Source organism: Besnoitia besnoiti, chromosome I, assembly GCF_002563875.1.
Source record: "Besnoitia besnoiti strain Bb-Ger1 chromosome I, whole genome shotgun sequence".
Taxonomy (NCBI): Eukaryota; Apicomplexa; class Conoidasida; order Eucoccidiorida; family Sarcocystidae; genus Besnoitia; species Besnoitia besnoiti.
This window is the reverse complement of record NC_042356.1, coordinates 5969311-5985754: the sequence shown is the minus strand read 5'-3', so window position 1 is coordinate 5985754 and position 16444 is coordinate 5969311. Positions and strand designations below refer to the sequence as shown.

The window sequence follows — 16444 nt, the reverse complement described above, 5'->3', positions numbered from 1 at the left end:
TGCGACTTCTTCCTCACTCTGCGGGGTTTTTCGATGACGATAGTCCTTCCTTTTCCTTTCATCTTTGTCAAAGGTACCTCCTGTTGTCGAAAGCCCTCTTCTCTCTCTCTATGCTCCGTGTCCCCTCGCCTTCGCTCTGTCAATCTAGTGTGAGTCACTCCACCTTTGAAAATTCATTTGCTATCTCTCTCTCCCGCCGTCCTCTCCGCGACTGCCCATCCTCTATCGGGCGAGTATTCCTGCAGCTTTTCCCCCAGCTTTTTGCCGGCAGCTCCTTTAGTTCATTTCCACTTGGGTCGTCTCGCCACTGGCGTTTTCCTTCCCTCTATCGTGCAGCGCTTCTCCACGCCCCTGTCTCGCGTATCGGCCCCGTCTTCATAGCTGAATCCTGGACCCTAAACGTCTGCAGCAATGAGCCAAGCGACGCCGCAGGGCGTTGAGGCGTCGATGCCTCAACAGGCAGAAGGCTGCCTCGGCGCCAGCGACCTACCGACGCTGAAAGCAACGAACGGGGGAAAGAAGAAAGCAGAGGGAAGCGCGAAGACCAAGAGTCCCAAAGTCAGCACGGCCTCTGCTGCTCGTCTCGTCATTCAGCGCGTGGGTGAGGCGAGGCGATTACAGGCGAGGACGACGAGACTCAGACACACAAGTGCTGTCGAAAAGCAACACCAGCGCCTCATTAGACTGTCGTGCCGCGGCAGCAAATGTCGCAGGAGGGAAGCCACTGATGGTGTCGGGCTGCGGAGGGATGGCTGCTGCTTCTCGTTCTTTTCAGCGCCCGCTGTCGCCGTTGCTGCATCGCACAGTCGTCCGCGCGCTTTTTCAGAACCACTGTAATTGCATCGTTCGGTGCCGCAGCGCCTTCTCGGTCTCCTTTGCTTCGTGCATCTGCGTCGTCGTGTTGGGCAATGGGCGTCTGTGACAATTCCCTCTACTGCGCGGACATCCACGTTGTCTCACAGCTCTTTATATCACTCCATCGGTATGATGTTTTTTTATAATATTTCAGAGACCGCCATACTGGTAATCGACGCAGGACCCCCCGAGCAACAGGTACAACGCACGCGAGTCTGGACGCGCCTCAGCTCTCCTTTAGCTGGAGGGACGTGCAACCTTCATCGCAAGAGCGTGGACGGGCTTTGTCGCGGCTGCGGCTTTCTCGTTCAGGTGTTCTCTCGTCGCCGAGCCCGGCTGCACGCGCGTGTTTTCGCGTTCAGGTTTCCATCGGCGCCGGCCTGGTGGTGTACGTCTGCTTCCTCAAGGAGGGTAGGTGGCGGCGTAGTCTGGCGGCCGTCTCTCGAAAGAAAATGCGGAGTCCGTCGGCAGCTTGGCCTTAGGGTCTGTGGTTTAGGGAGGTCTTCAGAACGTCGTCGCACATCCATCAGCTGCGCCCAGGGCGCGCAGACGGCTTGCAGGCCTGCGCGGGGGTGACGAAAGTGACACGTTGACCCTAAGTTGTAGTCCTGAGGCCTTTCGGTGTCGCAAGTGAAGAAGCCATGCACGGACGCGCATGCGTATTCACGCTTTCGTCTTCAGACATCCTTGTCCTCGCGCGCCCCGTGCTGCATTCCGCCGCCGAGCGGCTGGATTGGAGGTCGGCGAAGGCGTCTTTGATTCCTCTTGCATGCTGCTGGGGCGGGCCTGCCGGCGGTGCGTCTCTGTTTCAGCGTCTGTAGGCACGGTCGCGGAGCTCGTTGACCTGCTGTTCAGAGCCGATCTTCTGTGCCTCCCCAACGAAGACGGCAGCGCGGTGAGTCTGCGCCGCGTCGCCGCTCTCCTCGCGGGCGCTCCGCCCTCGCAGGCGGGAACAAGTCGCAGGGCAAATAAGTTCGTGTTGACTCGGAAGCAGCGGTGCGCCTCTCCGTGGTGGCGCTCTCTGCGCCGTTCCACGCTCTGCTAGGCATACCCCGCCCCCCAGAAATTCAGCAGAGACTCGTGGCGTCGCTGTGTGTGTCTGCGCAGAACCGCAAAGTGTGTCTGGCGCAGTTCCCGCAAGACGTAGACCTCCTGGTCGTGCCCCAGGCGTCGCTGGCAGGCCGCCTGAAGGCCAACGCGCTCCAGTAAGCCCGCTCGCCACGCAAGTGTGCGTCTGGCGCTTCTCATAAAGTTTAGAGCGATCGCGACGAGTCGGTCGCTACCTAGAGGCGCAGACCGAAAGGCGCGCCGGTCGCGAGAGGCGGGCCGCGGGAGTTCGCAACCAGCAGAAACGAAATGTGTCGCCGCGCTCTCGCAGGAAGCAGCAACCCGTCCAGGAAGGCATCCACTGTCTTACGCCAGCGCAGTGTTTCAGAAAAGACCCTTTTAGCGAAGTCTTCTACGCAGGCAGTGGCGCCAGACTCTGAGAGGCCGCCGCGCAGGCGGCAGCTGTCACGCTCCCTAGGGGGGCAGGGAATTGTCACGAGGTTGTGAAACTGCGCAGAGGACTGACAAGCTGCTCTGCGAGAGGCGCGTCAAAGAACGCGCCCGATCCCAGCTGCTGCAGCAGCGGTCAGGTTGGAACCGAGACAACTACGAGTCTTCAAGCCATGACCGCACTGCGCTTCCAACGTGCCGTATCCGGGTTGACTGTAAATTGACTACAAAAGAGGGGTGGCGAGAGAAGAGGAAGCGAGATGTGCCGACTTCCAGATTTGGCGCAGGCCTCCGATTTGTCGGTTTTCTTTTGCTCGTCCAAATGCTTCGCAGGTTCCATTCGCTCGCGCCGAAGCCTGAGGCGCAGGAGCTGTATCGCCGATTCATTGAGGACCTCCGTGCAAAGGTGCGAAGTCTGCCCAAAGGCGCACACAAAATCTCTCTTCATTTCTTCTTTCTTCCTGCGGCCGCCGTCTGCTCACTGTAGCTTGGCGTGAGGGCGACCTCCTCTGTGTTCGCTTGTGCTGGGTCAGCGCAGAGGGAACGGTTCGCCTGGCTGTCCGCCTAATTCAGTAGCGCCTCCCGCAGCTCTACACGCCCTTAGAGCCGCGCCGGTTCGAGTCTGGAGGCCTCGGGCGATCGCAGCGCGCAGCGGCAGCTTCGGCATTTGAAATCTCGCTTCCGCATTGATTGGCAGATGACGGCAGTTGATGACTCCTCGCAGATCTGCACGTGCACGAGCGTCGCGACGTTGGACTACGTATAGGTGCCCAGCGGTCTCCAGGGCGGAAAGCGGTGTCTACATCACACAGCCACTAAAACCCTATCCCATTTTTTTCTATCAACGGAATCATGCGCTCCCCCGTATCAGTACAGCTATAGTCGTTTCGAAAGGTTAAGGAGACCGTTTTCCACTGGTTCACTAAAATCTATACGGTGTATACGCGCACGCCCCTTCAGCGCGGATGCGCGCCCGCCGACCGGCGCCTTCCGCATTCCCTTTCGCGGTAAGCGCCTCATCTGCGGGTGCCAGCGAATACCTGTGTGTGAGCTCGTTTTCTTTTCTATCTTTCTTGCGCAGGCGCAGGCTGAGGCGGCTCGCGTCCCAGGACGCAAGTTGCGCGTCGAGGCGGGTGTCTACGGTGAGTTGGAGTCCGCGCCGCAAGTCCGAACATGCTCACGCTGAGTGTATCTTCGCGTGGAAATCCTGGCCTGCGCCCGGGGTGCAGAGACGTTCAACTGCATCCGGCAGGGGATGGAACCAAACGCAGCTGCCTGGGGAACGACAACAGATGGCGGCGCAAGGCGCTGAAAGGCGTGGAGGAATACCCACACAAGTGTGGGAATAGGAGGCGTGTGCGCAGCTAGGGGAGTTCGATGTGTGCAACGGGATTCGAGCCGCTGTGAACCCGCCTGTCTTCGCGCGGTTTTCAGGCAATCTCCAGCGTCTGACGTTCTCCTCTCCGGGTCCGTTCACGACGTGTATCGAAATTTAACTTCGGGCATCCGCCGCTTCTCCGCGCGTTCGAAGAAGCCCAAGAGGTGACGGAGGCGAGCTTCAGAGCTCATGCATCTTTATTCTAGCCAGGAACTCAACGCATGAGGGATGGTGTCTTGCGCGCCCCCGCTTTCCTCAGCGACTATCCACGCCCAGAGTTTCTCCGCGATGTAGCGAGCTCCTTCCGCCGGCGGCCTAGCTCAAAATGTCCTCCACAGAATTTAAATCAACGTCGACGGCGCCTTTACCTACGCATCGCCTCCTCGTGTCACTCTGCGTCACCAAGTCGTTCCTAACTATTTTCATGACTCTTCTTTTATATGTGTGTATGTATAAATGCACATATATATACATACATATATATGGGGAAGAACTTGAGTATGCATCTCTGCAAGATGGATTCTACCTAGAGGCTATACCAGCTTCGGTACAAGAAACACACTGCCGACCTGCATGTTTTCTTGAAAGCCTCTGCAAGGCGCCTGCAGCTCTACGCTCCTTCAGCCTCCGCGAATTTGTACACGACTGGAGTGCTTAAGACAGCGAAACGTGTTGGATTTCAATACTGCTTAATCATGGCTGCTTGGAAACTGGAAGACGAATCTTTACTAAGCGTCAGGTAGTCCTCGACACCAAATCCATTGACGGAAACTTCGAAAGAAGGAAAAACTCCAACAAAACGGCGAAGAGACGACAGCAGATGTTCCGACTGAGACAGAGGGACTAGAGGAGGCGGGGAGCCGGGGAGGCCGCGGCGATGAGAAAGACTCTCTGTCCGCGACCGGGTGCGCCGCGCGCCTCGGCTGCATGTCTCGCTTTGGCTTCACGGCGGTACGCGTTGTCTCTGTTTCCCCCCTCCGCTCAGATGCGTTTAAAGATCTGCAGCACGTCCTCGTCCGCGAGCTGGTGACCTGCGGGCGTACAAAAAAACGCGAAGAAAAAGAAAATGGAATCGAGGCCCCTCATGGGTGAGCGCCGAGCCGCAGGACACGCACCGAGACCTCCGCGAGCGAGCCAGAGGGCGTTTTTGCAGAAAAAACAAAGCCTCGATGAGCCTGCTGGAAAACTGCGACGGCGCCGACACGCGCAAAGCACTTGAGGCCTGTTGCATGCGACGCCCGGGCCTGGGCGATGGCGCGGCAGGTTCGCACGGAAAAAAGAAAGGGATGTAGAGATCATTTTATTCATCGTGCTGGTGTTGGCCTAGTAAACTCCAATTCTGCTTGAACTGAGCAGTCGAGGTTGAGATAGTTTCGAGACTCACTCAGGCCAACGTGCTGCGGATTGTGCTTCGCGCTGCTACCCCACACCAGAGCGAACTTGAAGTCCTTCAGAAGCTCCTGAAGCACACGCGCGGCGAGCACAGAAACGCAACAGTCACGGAATATCCGACTCACTGATGTACAGATGAATCTCTCTCTCTCTCTCTCTCTCTATATATATATATATATATATAAATACTGACATGCATATGTATATACGGATGTTCATTTGAACGGGCCGTTAAAGCTGATCTCGCAGCTTGGGGATCCGCACCTGGCGGCATGCGGCTACTTACAGATTCATATGTATCGCCAAATAGTGATGCAAAAAGGTCAAACATCAACAACAAAACGAATATTCGTAAACCGCAGGACAGCACCATGTATCGATGCACACGACCGACAGCGCGGTAGGGTGGAAAAAGTTTTTCTCACCTCGCGCTGGTCACCGAACCTAGCTAAAAAGCCAACGCAGCTGTGCGAGGCACGCGCACTGCGGTAGATCTCTCCTATCGAGTCGACTCGCTCCGCCTACCTTGTGAATCATCGACACAGCGGTCTCGACCGTGCACGGGCCTGAGGGGCGAGGCGCAGGCGAAAGCATCTCAGGCACACTTTTCGATGAAGGTCGCAAAAATGAAGCAGCTTGCGAACCGCCCTTGTCGCAAGTCAGAGACACCACCACATCCCGCGACTCGCAGCGGCAGTGCCACATGCGTGAAGCTACACACAAATATATATATATATATATATATATATATATAATATCATTTGTATGATTATATGTATGTATACGTGTTTGCCTTGAAAATGGCAGGACTGTGAACGGGGAGATGCACGCCGCCACGCACGGGCAGAAAACGCATGTACACGCATATATATCATAGATGTATGCATATCTACATGCCTTCATGTATACATACGTACGGATGTCCATATATCTATATATATTTATGAAGCGCGTACCTCGTTGTTCTGTCATGACGACAGGGTCCTCGAAGTCGGGAAACTGGCCCTTTCGCTTGGTGTAGACGCGGGCGATGCCAAGTTCCTCCCAGATGCGCTCCTTCAGCTGCTCGAGGTTCCAGAGCGCGCCGCTGCTGATGACAACGCTGTGCGGCCTGAGGCCGCACACGCATGCACAGGGAGGGCTTTCATCTCTTCTCGATGCCGCTGTCTCTCTCTTTCTCGCTTTTCAGACCGCTCTCGACACATCGCGTTTCGCGAGCGCAGTCCCGGCAACGCAGTTCGTGGTTACCTACTGCCCGCTTTTGTTTTTCTGTGGTTCTCAGCCAAGCTAGAGGAAGGCCATCGGTCTACACACGTACGAGGATTCATACACGACGTACACGCGCACCGAAAGTCGCGCAGAAGCACACGCATGTGGAGACGAGCCACCTGTTTGTGGAGCTGCACATTCTCACGACGATTACATCGATTGAGAACAGGCAAAAGGCATCCACGGTGTTTGCAGTGGTGCGGAACAAAACGGTGGGCACGCGAAGCACCGAAAGCGGAGACCAAGAGCGAGCACTGCCCGCGGGAAGCTCGTGGAGAAAAGATACAGGTGCTTGGCTCCAACAGGTGGATGCGTTCTCACTTCCTCGCAATCTGATCAATTTCGTTGAGAGGGAGCATATCGATCTTGTTGTAAACGAAGATGCAGCGAACGTATTTTCTGTTGCCCTCCACGACGTCGATGAAGTCGTCCGCCTGTAGGCACGCAGCCGCACAGCCGACGCAGAGACAGTCAACGCAGCGCTGGCGCAGCCCTCGCGACGGCGTGAGGCTCGTGCTGATAAACCCTAGACCCTAGGTTTTCGCCACCTAGCAAAGAGAAAAGAAAACTCATACGGATGCTCAGCACGTCCACCAAGCAGCCGAGGCGAAGAAGGTCGGTAGGAGCGTGATCGAGGACAGCGCAAAAGATGAGCTGACCTGATGCAAGTCGTGAATACGATGAGTGTGGAGGCTTCCCACACGCAGTGAGGCCAGAAAGCGGGCAAGGTGGGGGAATGTTAACTGCCGCGGCAAAGAAAAGAAGTGCTAAAGCGTGGATCTCTGGGGCTCACACTGCAGTCTTCTCGCACAACGACGTCGGCATTGAAAATGCGATACTCCTGAAGAATCTGTTGAACCGTCTTGAGATTCAGCTGAACACAGCACCACAAAACACGTATACACAAACATATATATATATATATATATATGATATACATAGATAGATGCATATATATATATATATATGGATATAGGGCTCAGGGTGGGTCTATGTATGTATATATACACATATATTTATATTGTCACAGCTTTAACAAGAAAGAATCACACACAGTTTGATGACGAGGCGTAACTCAGTACAAAGCAGATAACACGAGGAGGACTCCAAGGAACCACACTAAGACACATATAAAGGATTATCGGCTCACCAAAGGCGGATGCGCCGTTACTGTGTTTTCCTAATGCGACAGGTTGGCTCAGACGCCGCGAGCGCATGCAAGAACCCGAGCGTATGCTGCCCAGCCCGCAGACCGTCGTCGCTCGCTCGCCTCCCCGCCAAAGCCCACACACGTGAAGACAGCGGAGGTCAGCCGCGACAATATTTATACGTGCAGATGCGCTGCTGTTTGGCGTCCCTCGGCACTGCAAGTGCTTGAGCAGCTTTTCTATGACCGCGGGGCAACTGTCGCAGGCGAGGATGTGGCGGCAAGCTCGTGAGCTCCGCCCGCCACTTCCGCCGCAGTTTGCATTCCCGCGTAAAAGGCGATCCCGAGTCGCCAGCGGTCTCGTCGCGCTTACCCGCGGGCATGGCACGATGAAGTTCACAGTCAAGCCGCCACCCTTCTTGATGCGGAGGGAGATCTGCAGACGCGGAGGCAAAGATGCAAAGCAGAAAAAGCAGCAGTGTCAGCGAATGCCGAGTTCGCGAGCGCTACACGGCTGCGCGTCGACGCACAGATGCGCCGCCGCAGACTTGCGCGACGCGCCGTTCGCGGCGCTTTCATAAGTACACAGAGGACTACGGCGCCGTATGCAAATATCGACTGACCCACATCCACGAGCGTGCTGTCAAACATATATAGAGAGAGAGTCTACAGCATACATATAAAGAGATTTATGTATATATATATATATATATATATGATTCCCCTGGTTTCGGCTTACATTGGGACGTCGTTTGTTCAGGCGGATGCCCACGGCCTCAAGTTCCCTGAAGAACGTAAAAACGCATACAGCAAGCGCAGCTTCCAGTGAATCGCTTGACTCTGGCGCACGCCATGCGTCTCGCGACAGGCGGATGCAGAAGACGAAAAAAAGCTTCCAGGCTATAGAGGCACCCCCGGGGCAGGGCGCGCATGCACTCCATGCGAAAATGAGCCAAGGCAGACCGCGACGCCGAACGCACGTAGACGCATAAAGTGACAACATCAGCAACCTCGACATGCCCGCAGAGATGCCAGAGAGACACGAAAATCGAGAAGCCTCCCCTAAAGGCCGAGACGTGCAGTGAAGTCGCATAGACAAATTTATCGCGCCGACAGTACAGACTCGACGGTCCGACTGTCGTTAAAAAACACCAACGTGCAATGCATTTTAATATTTAGCGTTTAGGAATACGAAGATTTTGCGACTGCCGCGAGATGGGTTTTCGAAAGCACCAGAGTGCGATTTGATACGTGTGACCCAGATGAAGCAAGCGACCGCACAGAACCGGCAACCGCAGATCGATGCGCCTCAGCGATTCCCAGCGCTCATTCTCTACTGCAGCCAGTCAAATTTCACCGCTTAGCTGCGGATCTTAGGCAAAGGCGGAGGGAAACCACAAACCTGGTTAGGAGCTCTTTCTGACGATCGTCCTTTGTCGCGTCGAGTACGACGAGAATTAAGTCGCAGCTGTGCGCAACGGCGATGACCTGAACAGCCGCAAACTATACACATTCCGCGGCTGAAAACGAGCTCTGGCCTCTGCGACTTGAAGACCTAAAGTCTGAGTGAGGGAACCCTTCTCCCCGTCCCCTATCTAGGCCTCGCTGTGCGTGGCTCCTTAGCCTCCACGCTCTGCTGCACGCGCCGCTTCGCACGCCTATCACACTTACAAATAGACATAGATATAGATATGTATATGTGTCGATACGCAAACCAACAGAGATGTAGATGTATACCCATGTATATACATGTGTAGAGCTATATAGATATTCACAAACGTGTAGACATTGAAGAGGGGACGGAGCAACTTCAGGCATCAAATTCAGCCGGGCAGATTCGCGCGTCCCTCCGGCGACCGCCCGCGCGGTGGCCTCACCTGTCGCCCACGACCGCGGCCTTCCGCGGCGCCTTCGATGATACCGGGGAGATCGAGGAGCTGAATCTTCGCGTTGTTCACGTAGAACACCGACGGTTGACAGCACAGTGTGGTAAACTCGTACGCCCCTGACACGCAGAAGAACGCAGAAACAGGAGCGCTTGAAAGCTACTCGCACTGCAGGCACCACAAAAAGACGTATACACAGATGTGTGATTGTCTGCTATGGAGAGCCATGACGCTCGCTGACCGGAGGGCAATGGAGCTCAAATTTCAGTGCTAGCTTCAGGCGTCCGCTTCAGAACTACGCGGCGTATGGAGAGAGCACTGGCCCCCCGCTGCCTCGCATCTTTGTAAAGAAAGAATTGAAATCGGAGATCTTACCGACGGCTGAGAGCTCCTTCACGCCCGCGCCCGAAGCTGCGGTGGTGGAACCCGAGCCCGGCGCCACCATGGCGCTCGGCTGCGAAGACGTCGCGGTCAGCGAGTTGAGCAGCGTGGACTTTCCGACAGACGGAAAGCCAATCATGCACACGCGCGCGTCTCCCTGCCTGCAAGCCGGAAGAGGGGACAAACAGACATCCTCACGCATGTATCGCCGCCCAGGCGCGTGTGGCCTTACAGCGCACCAGACGGCTTTGTGCGCCCGCTGCCGCGGCAGCCTCTTCTCTCGTCCATCCCAGACGCGCGCTGCGTCGCTCACGATGTCAAGCCCTGCCTTCGGCGCAACCCACACATACCTCGCGACATCAAAGCCGTCGCCTTTCCCGCCTCCGCCGCCCTTCGGCGCTTCTAGCAACTGAGAACGCAGCCGTGCGAGCTTCGCCTTCAAACCGCCAAGGTGATGCTGAGGGGCGAAAGCAAAAGTAGGAAACAGGACAGCGTCAAAGACCGAGGCGGGCGCACTCGAGCCGGTTCGGAGAGAGAGCGGAAGCACCGAGGCCCTCGACAGCTAGAACCAGAGCCTCGAAAAACCTCACTCGAGCGCCTTCAGCGACCTCGTAAATCCCCCGCAAGGCAGATGACGGCAGCACCGTTACGGAGCGACACGCAACATGCCAAGAGAAGCTCGAATCCAAGAGGCTCCAACGCGGTCAGTATGACACGAGTTCGCATCCAGACCGAAATTGAAAGTCACATCTGAGGCGTCCTGCGAGTGGCGGCGAGAGGCCCCGGAGCATAAAACAGGTCGTCTCACGGCGCGAACGGAGCGCAGGTGACCGCTACGTCAGGGGCGTCACCAACGTCTACCACGGAGCGGCATTCTTCAGAACTGCTTCGTCAGACAACCACTCGAACCCAGACGTCCCAGAAAGCGTGAGCAAGCGACCCGCTTCGAGTCCGTGGGTTCTGCCTCTCCCCCACGCGAACTCTCGGTGTCCTCTTCCTGCGCGTGTGTGTCTCTATCCGGTGAGTTCTCTCTTCCCTGCGCGGACGGCGCCGCGCCGCGTCGCCTCCCTACCTCTGTGGCTTTGTTCTTCTGCGTGCGGGCCATTTCGGCCTCGATCTCCTTGATCCTCTGCATGTCACAGGCGCGACGCAGAGATCCGCATTCAAAGGCGGACGAACAGACGCAGAGCGCTGACTAAACGCCATCGGCTTGACCATTGGCAGGTGGAAACGAAGAAGCAGCGGCAACCGGAACGAATCAACCAGCGTCGCCCTGTGTGCGAGGTGCAGCGCACCACGCAGAGCGCGGCTCGCGAGACAAGAAACGCCTTTCCCCAATTGCATCTGCGCTTCAGCACGAAAAACCTGGATGGCAGCTGCGTGTATATATATATATATGCATATATCTTAAATATATATATATATATATGGATTTATCTGGCAGGCTTCCAGGCGAAGGCGAGAGGGGAAGTACCGCGCCTTCTAAGGAGACAAGGACACATTTGCTAACGTCCACCTGAGCTCTGAGCCAGAGAGCGCGCGGACCTACGCGTGCGCATGTTGAAGGCAGCAGCAGAATCCCCGCCCGAGGAATGGACGCAGTCGTTTAGAGAATCGGGTTCGACAGTTTGACGAATGTGAAGACGTACCTCCAGAATTCCCATGGTGGCGAGCAGCAGATACGACGACGAGAAACAAGGAACCAGGCAGCGAGAGCGGTGACTTGGTAGAGTAAATCGATTCGAAAACATCAAACCAGGGATTGCTCTCCAGATAACCGGGCGGAAGCGTCGGGCGTTCCCCCGTCGCGTCGAATCAAGAGCCTCGGTGGCTCGCAATCCTCTCCATAGATGCAGAGCGGAGCCCTCTGGGCGCCTCGAAAAAGCCTCCCTCGCGAGAGAATCGAGGTCAGCGTGAGTCGCGCTTCCGTGGCGATGTAGTACACGCCTGTGTGACACCTCCGAACTGCAGCCGCCTCTCAGGGCGCAGACAGCGGAGAGTGCAAAGTTGAAGTGGGTAAGAAAGTACAAAACCAACGCATGTATTGGAGGCGCGGATGGAGGAAAAAACAATCAGGCACTCCCGCAGGCAGAGGGGGGGCTTCGCAATAGTGGGCGACGGGGAATGAGTCAGAAGATGAGCCCGCCCAACCCTACAGCGGGCAGACAAAACAGCTCCGTGGAGCAGACGCGGCACTCTGAGACAGAAAAGACGCAAGTGACTCCTCTGTGCGGAGCGCAAAGGCGACTTGATAGAAACGTTCGTAGCGAAAAACGCTGAGGCGCGACAACCAATGGACAGCGGAGAACCGAGTGTCTAGGGAGCACAGGAGAGGTGGCGGGTACTTGAGCCAGTCTTTAAGGGATAGAAGTCCTACTCAAAGTGCCAGAGGGGAAGACTGTGACACGATGATAAACGTAGTTAACAATTTTCGAACACCGTTCTGACAGAACCCTGGGGACGCCGTGAAAGCAAGCAGATCTTCTGCTGGATACGGTCGCTTCGCTCAAAAACGAGTCGCGTGCTCGACAGAAACGGCCAGCCTCGCGCAGCCTTCGTCAGCAAGACCGAGTGGAAAAGAGCGCTGGAGCTCGTTCACGAGGACTCTGGCGATTTCTTTGACTAAAGAAGAGCCAGCGTGGCCGAAACGTCGAGTGTTTGATTCGCATGCAAAGACAATCCGGCGCATGCACATTCTGTGTTTCACGACTTGGCGACCGAGTGTCTTTTTACGCGGGAAACTCCGGAGTGATTCTGGCAGCAAATAGTACCACCATTGTCTGTATCAGTTCCTTTTTCGAGAATGCGTTTGTAGGAGGGGACATTCTCAGGTAGGTTTCGTTTTCTGACGGTACATCGTATGCATCGCAAACTTACCCGAGACTGCGAAACGAGTGCGCTGCGCGTGCCCTCATCTTGCGCGCTACAGCGTCAGCTGGTCGATGCGCTCACTGGACGCTCGCAGGAGGAGGTCCCTGTGGACATTCAGACGCGATAACTCGTCGGATGACATGCGCATAGTGTTAACCCGTGATCTTCTACGAGGCACTCCACGGAAGGCTGTGCCGTTGTAGAGTGAAGATAGCCGCGTCCGTCTCCGAACCGCTACACGCTTGCGGAACCCATCAGAGCACTGTAGTTCAAGTAACACGCAGCTTACAGCGCCCCGCACCTCCTGCTCGCTTCTCCTTGTCGCTATCGCACGACCTTAAAGCGTACGCATTGGCAGTTCTGGCGGCTTTACCCCGCTCAAATAGGGGTTAAGGGTCGCACCGCGTACAGAGTAATTATCTGCTGTTTTTGAAGCACCAGCGTGTGTCACGAAGTAGCGATTGCCGCGACTGCAGACGCTAGCATGAGACGCCCAACGGGATTTTTACCTTTGTGGATCTGTTCACGCTATTGTAGATGAGTGTGCAATATAATATGGACTATGTGTGGGATTCTCGTCTGTCTTGGGCAGCGCATGTTGCTTGTGCACCATTACGAAGCGTAAATGAATGCGTGGCTGCCTAAATCCCAGTGGTGTTTTCCTGGTGTCAACCTCGCAAGCCAAGGGCACACATCTTGACGCACCCACATGACATTTCCTTTCCGTCCCCCGTCCTTCCTTCAGCTTTTGGTACAGCTCCATAACCAGCCATCAAAGAAGGCTACATTCGTCATACGGTGCTTAACGCCGATGTCTTATTGTTTTATGCATGTGTTCGTGCAGAGTAGACTGCAATTTCGGTCTCTGATGGGAGCTGCTAAAGGCGTGCCAATGGTGGCAGTCTCTTCGGGTGAAGGTGTGCTTAAGGGTCAGTGTCGCCACAGTAGTTTCTCTCTCGGGTGGTAAGTATGCCGGAACAGACAGGCTGAATGGCCGCAACCCTTGTCTGCCACACAGTATTCGTTGCAGCAGCGTCGCCACTCTTTTTCCATTACGCGCACTGAAGGAAGGACGGGGGACGGAAAGGAAAGGTCATGTGGGTCCGTCAAGAAATGTGCCCTTTCCAAGCGTATGCGAATGATTGGGCTAAAGGTGTCAATGCATGCTTTGCTCTGACATAAAGAAAAGAACCTTCGTGGTGCTAGCTGCAAGAAATCGCTGCCTTCCTTGGGACTCGCGGAACTGAGCAATCTGATTGGCATCCGTTTGCTGTCAGACATCGTACTGTCGATTTCAGGCAGTTCGCAGAAATGCGAAGGCCGGATGGAATGCAGCGCCAACTCACAGCGAAGTCAACATCTTCAACATAGTGTATCTGAATAAATCCGCAATGTAGCGACATGACTTATTCTAGATCTCAACCTGCAGACGAAGTAAGCAGCTGCCGTCGCTCATGCGCACGATGATTTGAGCACGAACCAAACAGTGCAACATACTCTTTCAGAAGTCCTTACGAATAAAAAAGAATCTATATGAAGATTCGCCGGCGGTGACACCCAAAGAGAGCATATGCTCGGATGCGACACCGGCAGCATAGAAATTCGGCACTGTTACTCGCGTCTTCGGCTAGGCCGCCTGTGCTCGGCGGCCTACTCGCTTTACTGAGCATCGGTCGTCCAGGCTCGTCGGCATCCTTCATGATGCGCCGCACCGCTCGACGCCCGTCAACCAGCTGGGACTGCAGCGGACTACCAATTTGACGTGTCACTTCTCGCATTCTTCGAGATATGGTGAACAACAGTACCGTGACTGGGACCGTCGCCCTCGGCAGCACCACATCAACTCAAAATGGAGATACTTTCTACATCGATATATCGAACCGGCCGGGAGACGGTCTGACGGCACGCTTTTGAACTACACTACTACTAGGCGAGGAGGCAAGGCATCAGTTTTCTCAACAACAGGCATAACAACCACCAGATACATTGAAGCAGCCTGCGCCCGGTTTCGCTTATTTTGCCTCGCAGGACGATGTCTTCGTGACTGCGCAGCAGCAGCTTGTCGGCGTTGCAACCTGCTGTTTGGCGGTTGTTCTGAGTCGAAAGCCTACCACGGCGTCACGTGCACGATGCGGAGTTTCACTGTTCAGCAAGTGGCTGCTCGCGGTGGTCAGGTGACGGAGTTTTGAGTGGTCGCTGATTCCGAAGCCTTCGGCTCTCACTGGCGTTGTCTTGGCAGAGGGAAGCTCATGACGTCGATTAGCTGGGAATCGTTGCCGACGTCCGGTCTGAAGTTGACGGTTTGGTCAGCATTTTTGAAGCGACGTGCAGAAGGACCCAACTTTCTGTCAAGCTGCACGTTGGAGGAGGCGACGGCACTCTGGACTATCAGGAAAACATGGCACTTATATCATGTCATCAGCATTGCCATAGAGGATCGTAAAGCCTGAGCAGCTAGAGCTCAACTCGGAAAGGAAAAGTCGCACTCTCCTGCAACTGAAGGTTGTTCAGGCATTATGTCGAGGAGGGGCACGATGGCTCTTGTGTGGTCAACGAGGTTGCCCCGCATGTTCTTCTCCGATCAATGCGTTAAGGCAGCCCTCGCCACTTTTTCTTCTTCAGACAGGATGGATGCAAATCAGGCCGGGACGCGGGTCCCCAGAACCAAGTCCAGCCCGTATTGGCAAACCAAATTCTACCCCGAGGAGCAAGCCGTATTGCCTTTGTCGGGTGCAGCGGGAAACGCCGGACTCGTTTACACGGGCGTGCCACATCCTCAAGCTTCCTACGTACTTACACTTGTGTTTCTACCGCACCCGCCTTCCCCATCTCTACCGACACACACACTGTCTCGTGGTCCTGAATACGTGGTGCGGGCGACTTGAGCACTCTCCCGCACCCTTTTCCGGAGTGCTGAGTTACACCGTAGTTCAGCAGACCTGTTTCTCAGTCTCACTCTGTCAGACTGTACAAACGCGATGTTTCATATCTGATCCCCTAACTTACCTTTTCCGAGCCCCAAGCCGTTGCTGTCCACGCAGCTCACTTATCCGCTTTCCCAAGACGTGCTACATCTTCCATCCCGGAACGGTGTCAACGTCGCGAGCAACTCCGAAAGCAGCGGCACTTCGGTATATCCATCCGTCACACTACAACCCCTAGGAGTATGCCGGACGAATTAGAATTGCTCCAAGTCTTTCAGAACATCCATACTACGCCTAACGATGTGTTTGCAGGACACAAAAAGTACAATATGCCTGAGCCGTCGTGGAACATTTGGATTTCGACAGGTTTGCATTACCAGGACAGCAGAAATCTGGATGCGATCCGGCGGACATCCTTTCATACGAATGATCGAGAACTTCGTTGCTCTCCATTTTTGGTGATACACAAGAGGGCAACTATATTACCCAACTCCATCACGCATATATTTCACTCTCGTGTTTGCTGCTAGCTCTTGCCCAGTACAGTGTTTTCCCTGTTTTCTGCAGGGGTGGCCCGGTGTTGAGACAATCGTTACAGTCACCGGGCTACAAAACAGAAGGGCATGATGCCGGCGGCCCTCACCGAGGACATCGAACACTTCCGTGCGCAGCTTGAAAACCAGCCGCGGACTTCTACGATTCGCCACAAGACGCGCTGTCGGTTCTGTTCTAGTTTACGTTGGTGGTCTTCGCTCCAGCTGAAGAGTGGGCGTGCTCACTGATGCACCCTGTAATCGTTAAATTCCTTTCTGGTCAGCCTGCAGGCCATCCGTTCGACTGGATC

The 16444-nt window shown here is 55.2% G+C and overlaps 2 protein-coding genes across 2 annotated transcripts; one reads left to right on the top strand and one right to left on the bottom strand.

The window, feature by feature from the left end:
* Positions 1–411: 411 nt before the first annotated feature.
* BESB_008470 (uncharacterized protein) lies at positions 412–3848 on the top strand (the record flags this gene model as incomplete). The annotated part of the gene is made up of 8 exons (XM_029359601.1): positions 412–601; positions 1010–1053; positions 1218–1266; positions 1668–1750; positions 1963–2060; positions 2686–2758; positions 3434–3494; positions 3787–3848. 8 exons carry the CDS (start codon positions 412–414, stop codon positions 3846–3848), a joined length of 660 nt encoding a protein of 219 aa, XP_029222514.1.
* An 863-nt stretch (positions 3849–4711) lies between these two features.
* Positions 4712–10940, bottom strand: BESB_008460 (putative GTP-binding protein; the record flags this gene model as incomplete). The annotated part of the gene is made up of 13 exons (XM_029359600.1): positions 4712–4761; positions 5115–5190; positions 5648–5688; positions 6079–6233; positions 6713–6825; positions 7185–7265; positions 7912–7974; positions 8278–8323; positions 8941–9026; positions 9416–9543; positions 9875–9966; positions 10156–10262; positions 10878–10940. 13 exons carry the CDS (start codon positions 10938–10940, stop codon positions 4712–4714), a joined length of 1101 nt encoding a protein of 366 aa, XP_029222513.1.
* Positions 10941–16444: the final 5504 nt, after the last annotated feature.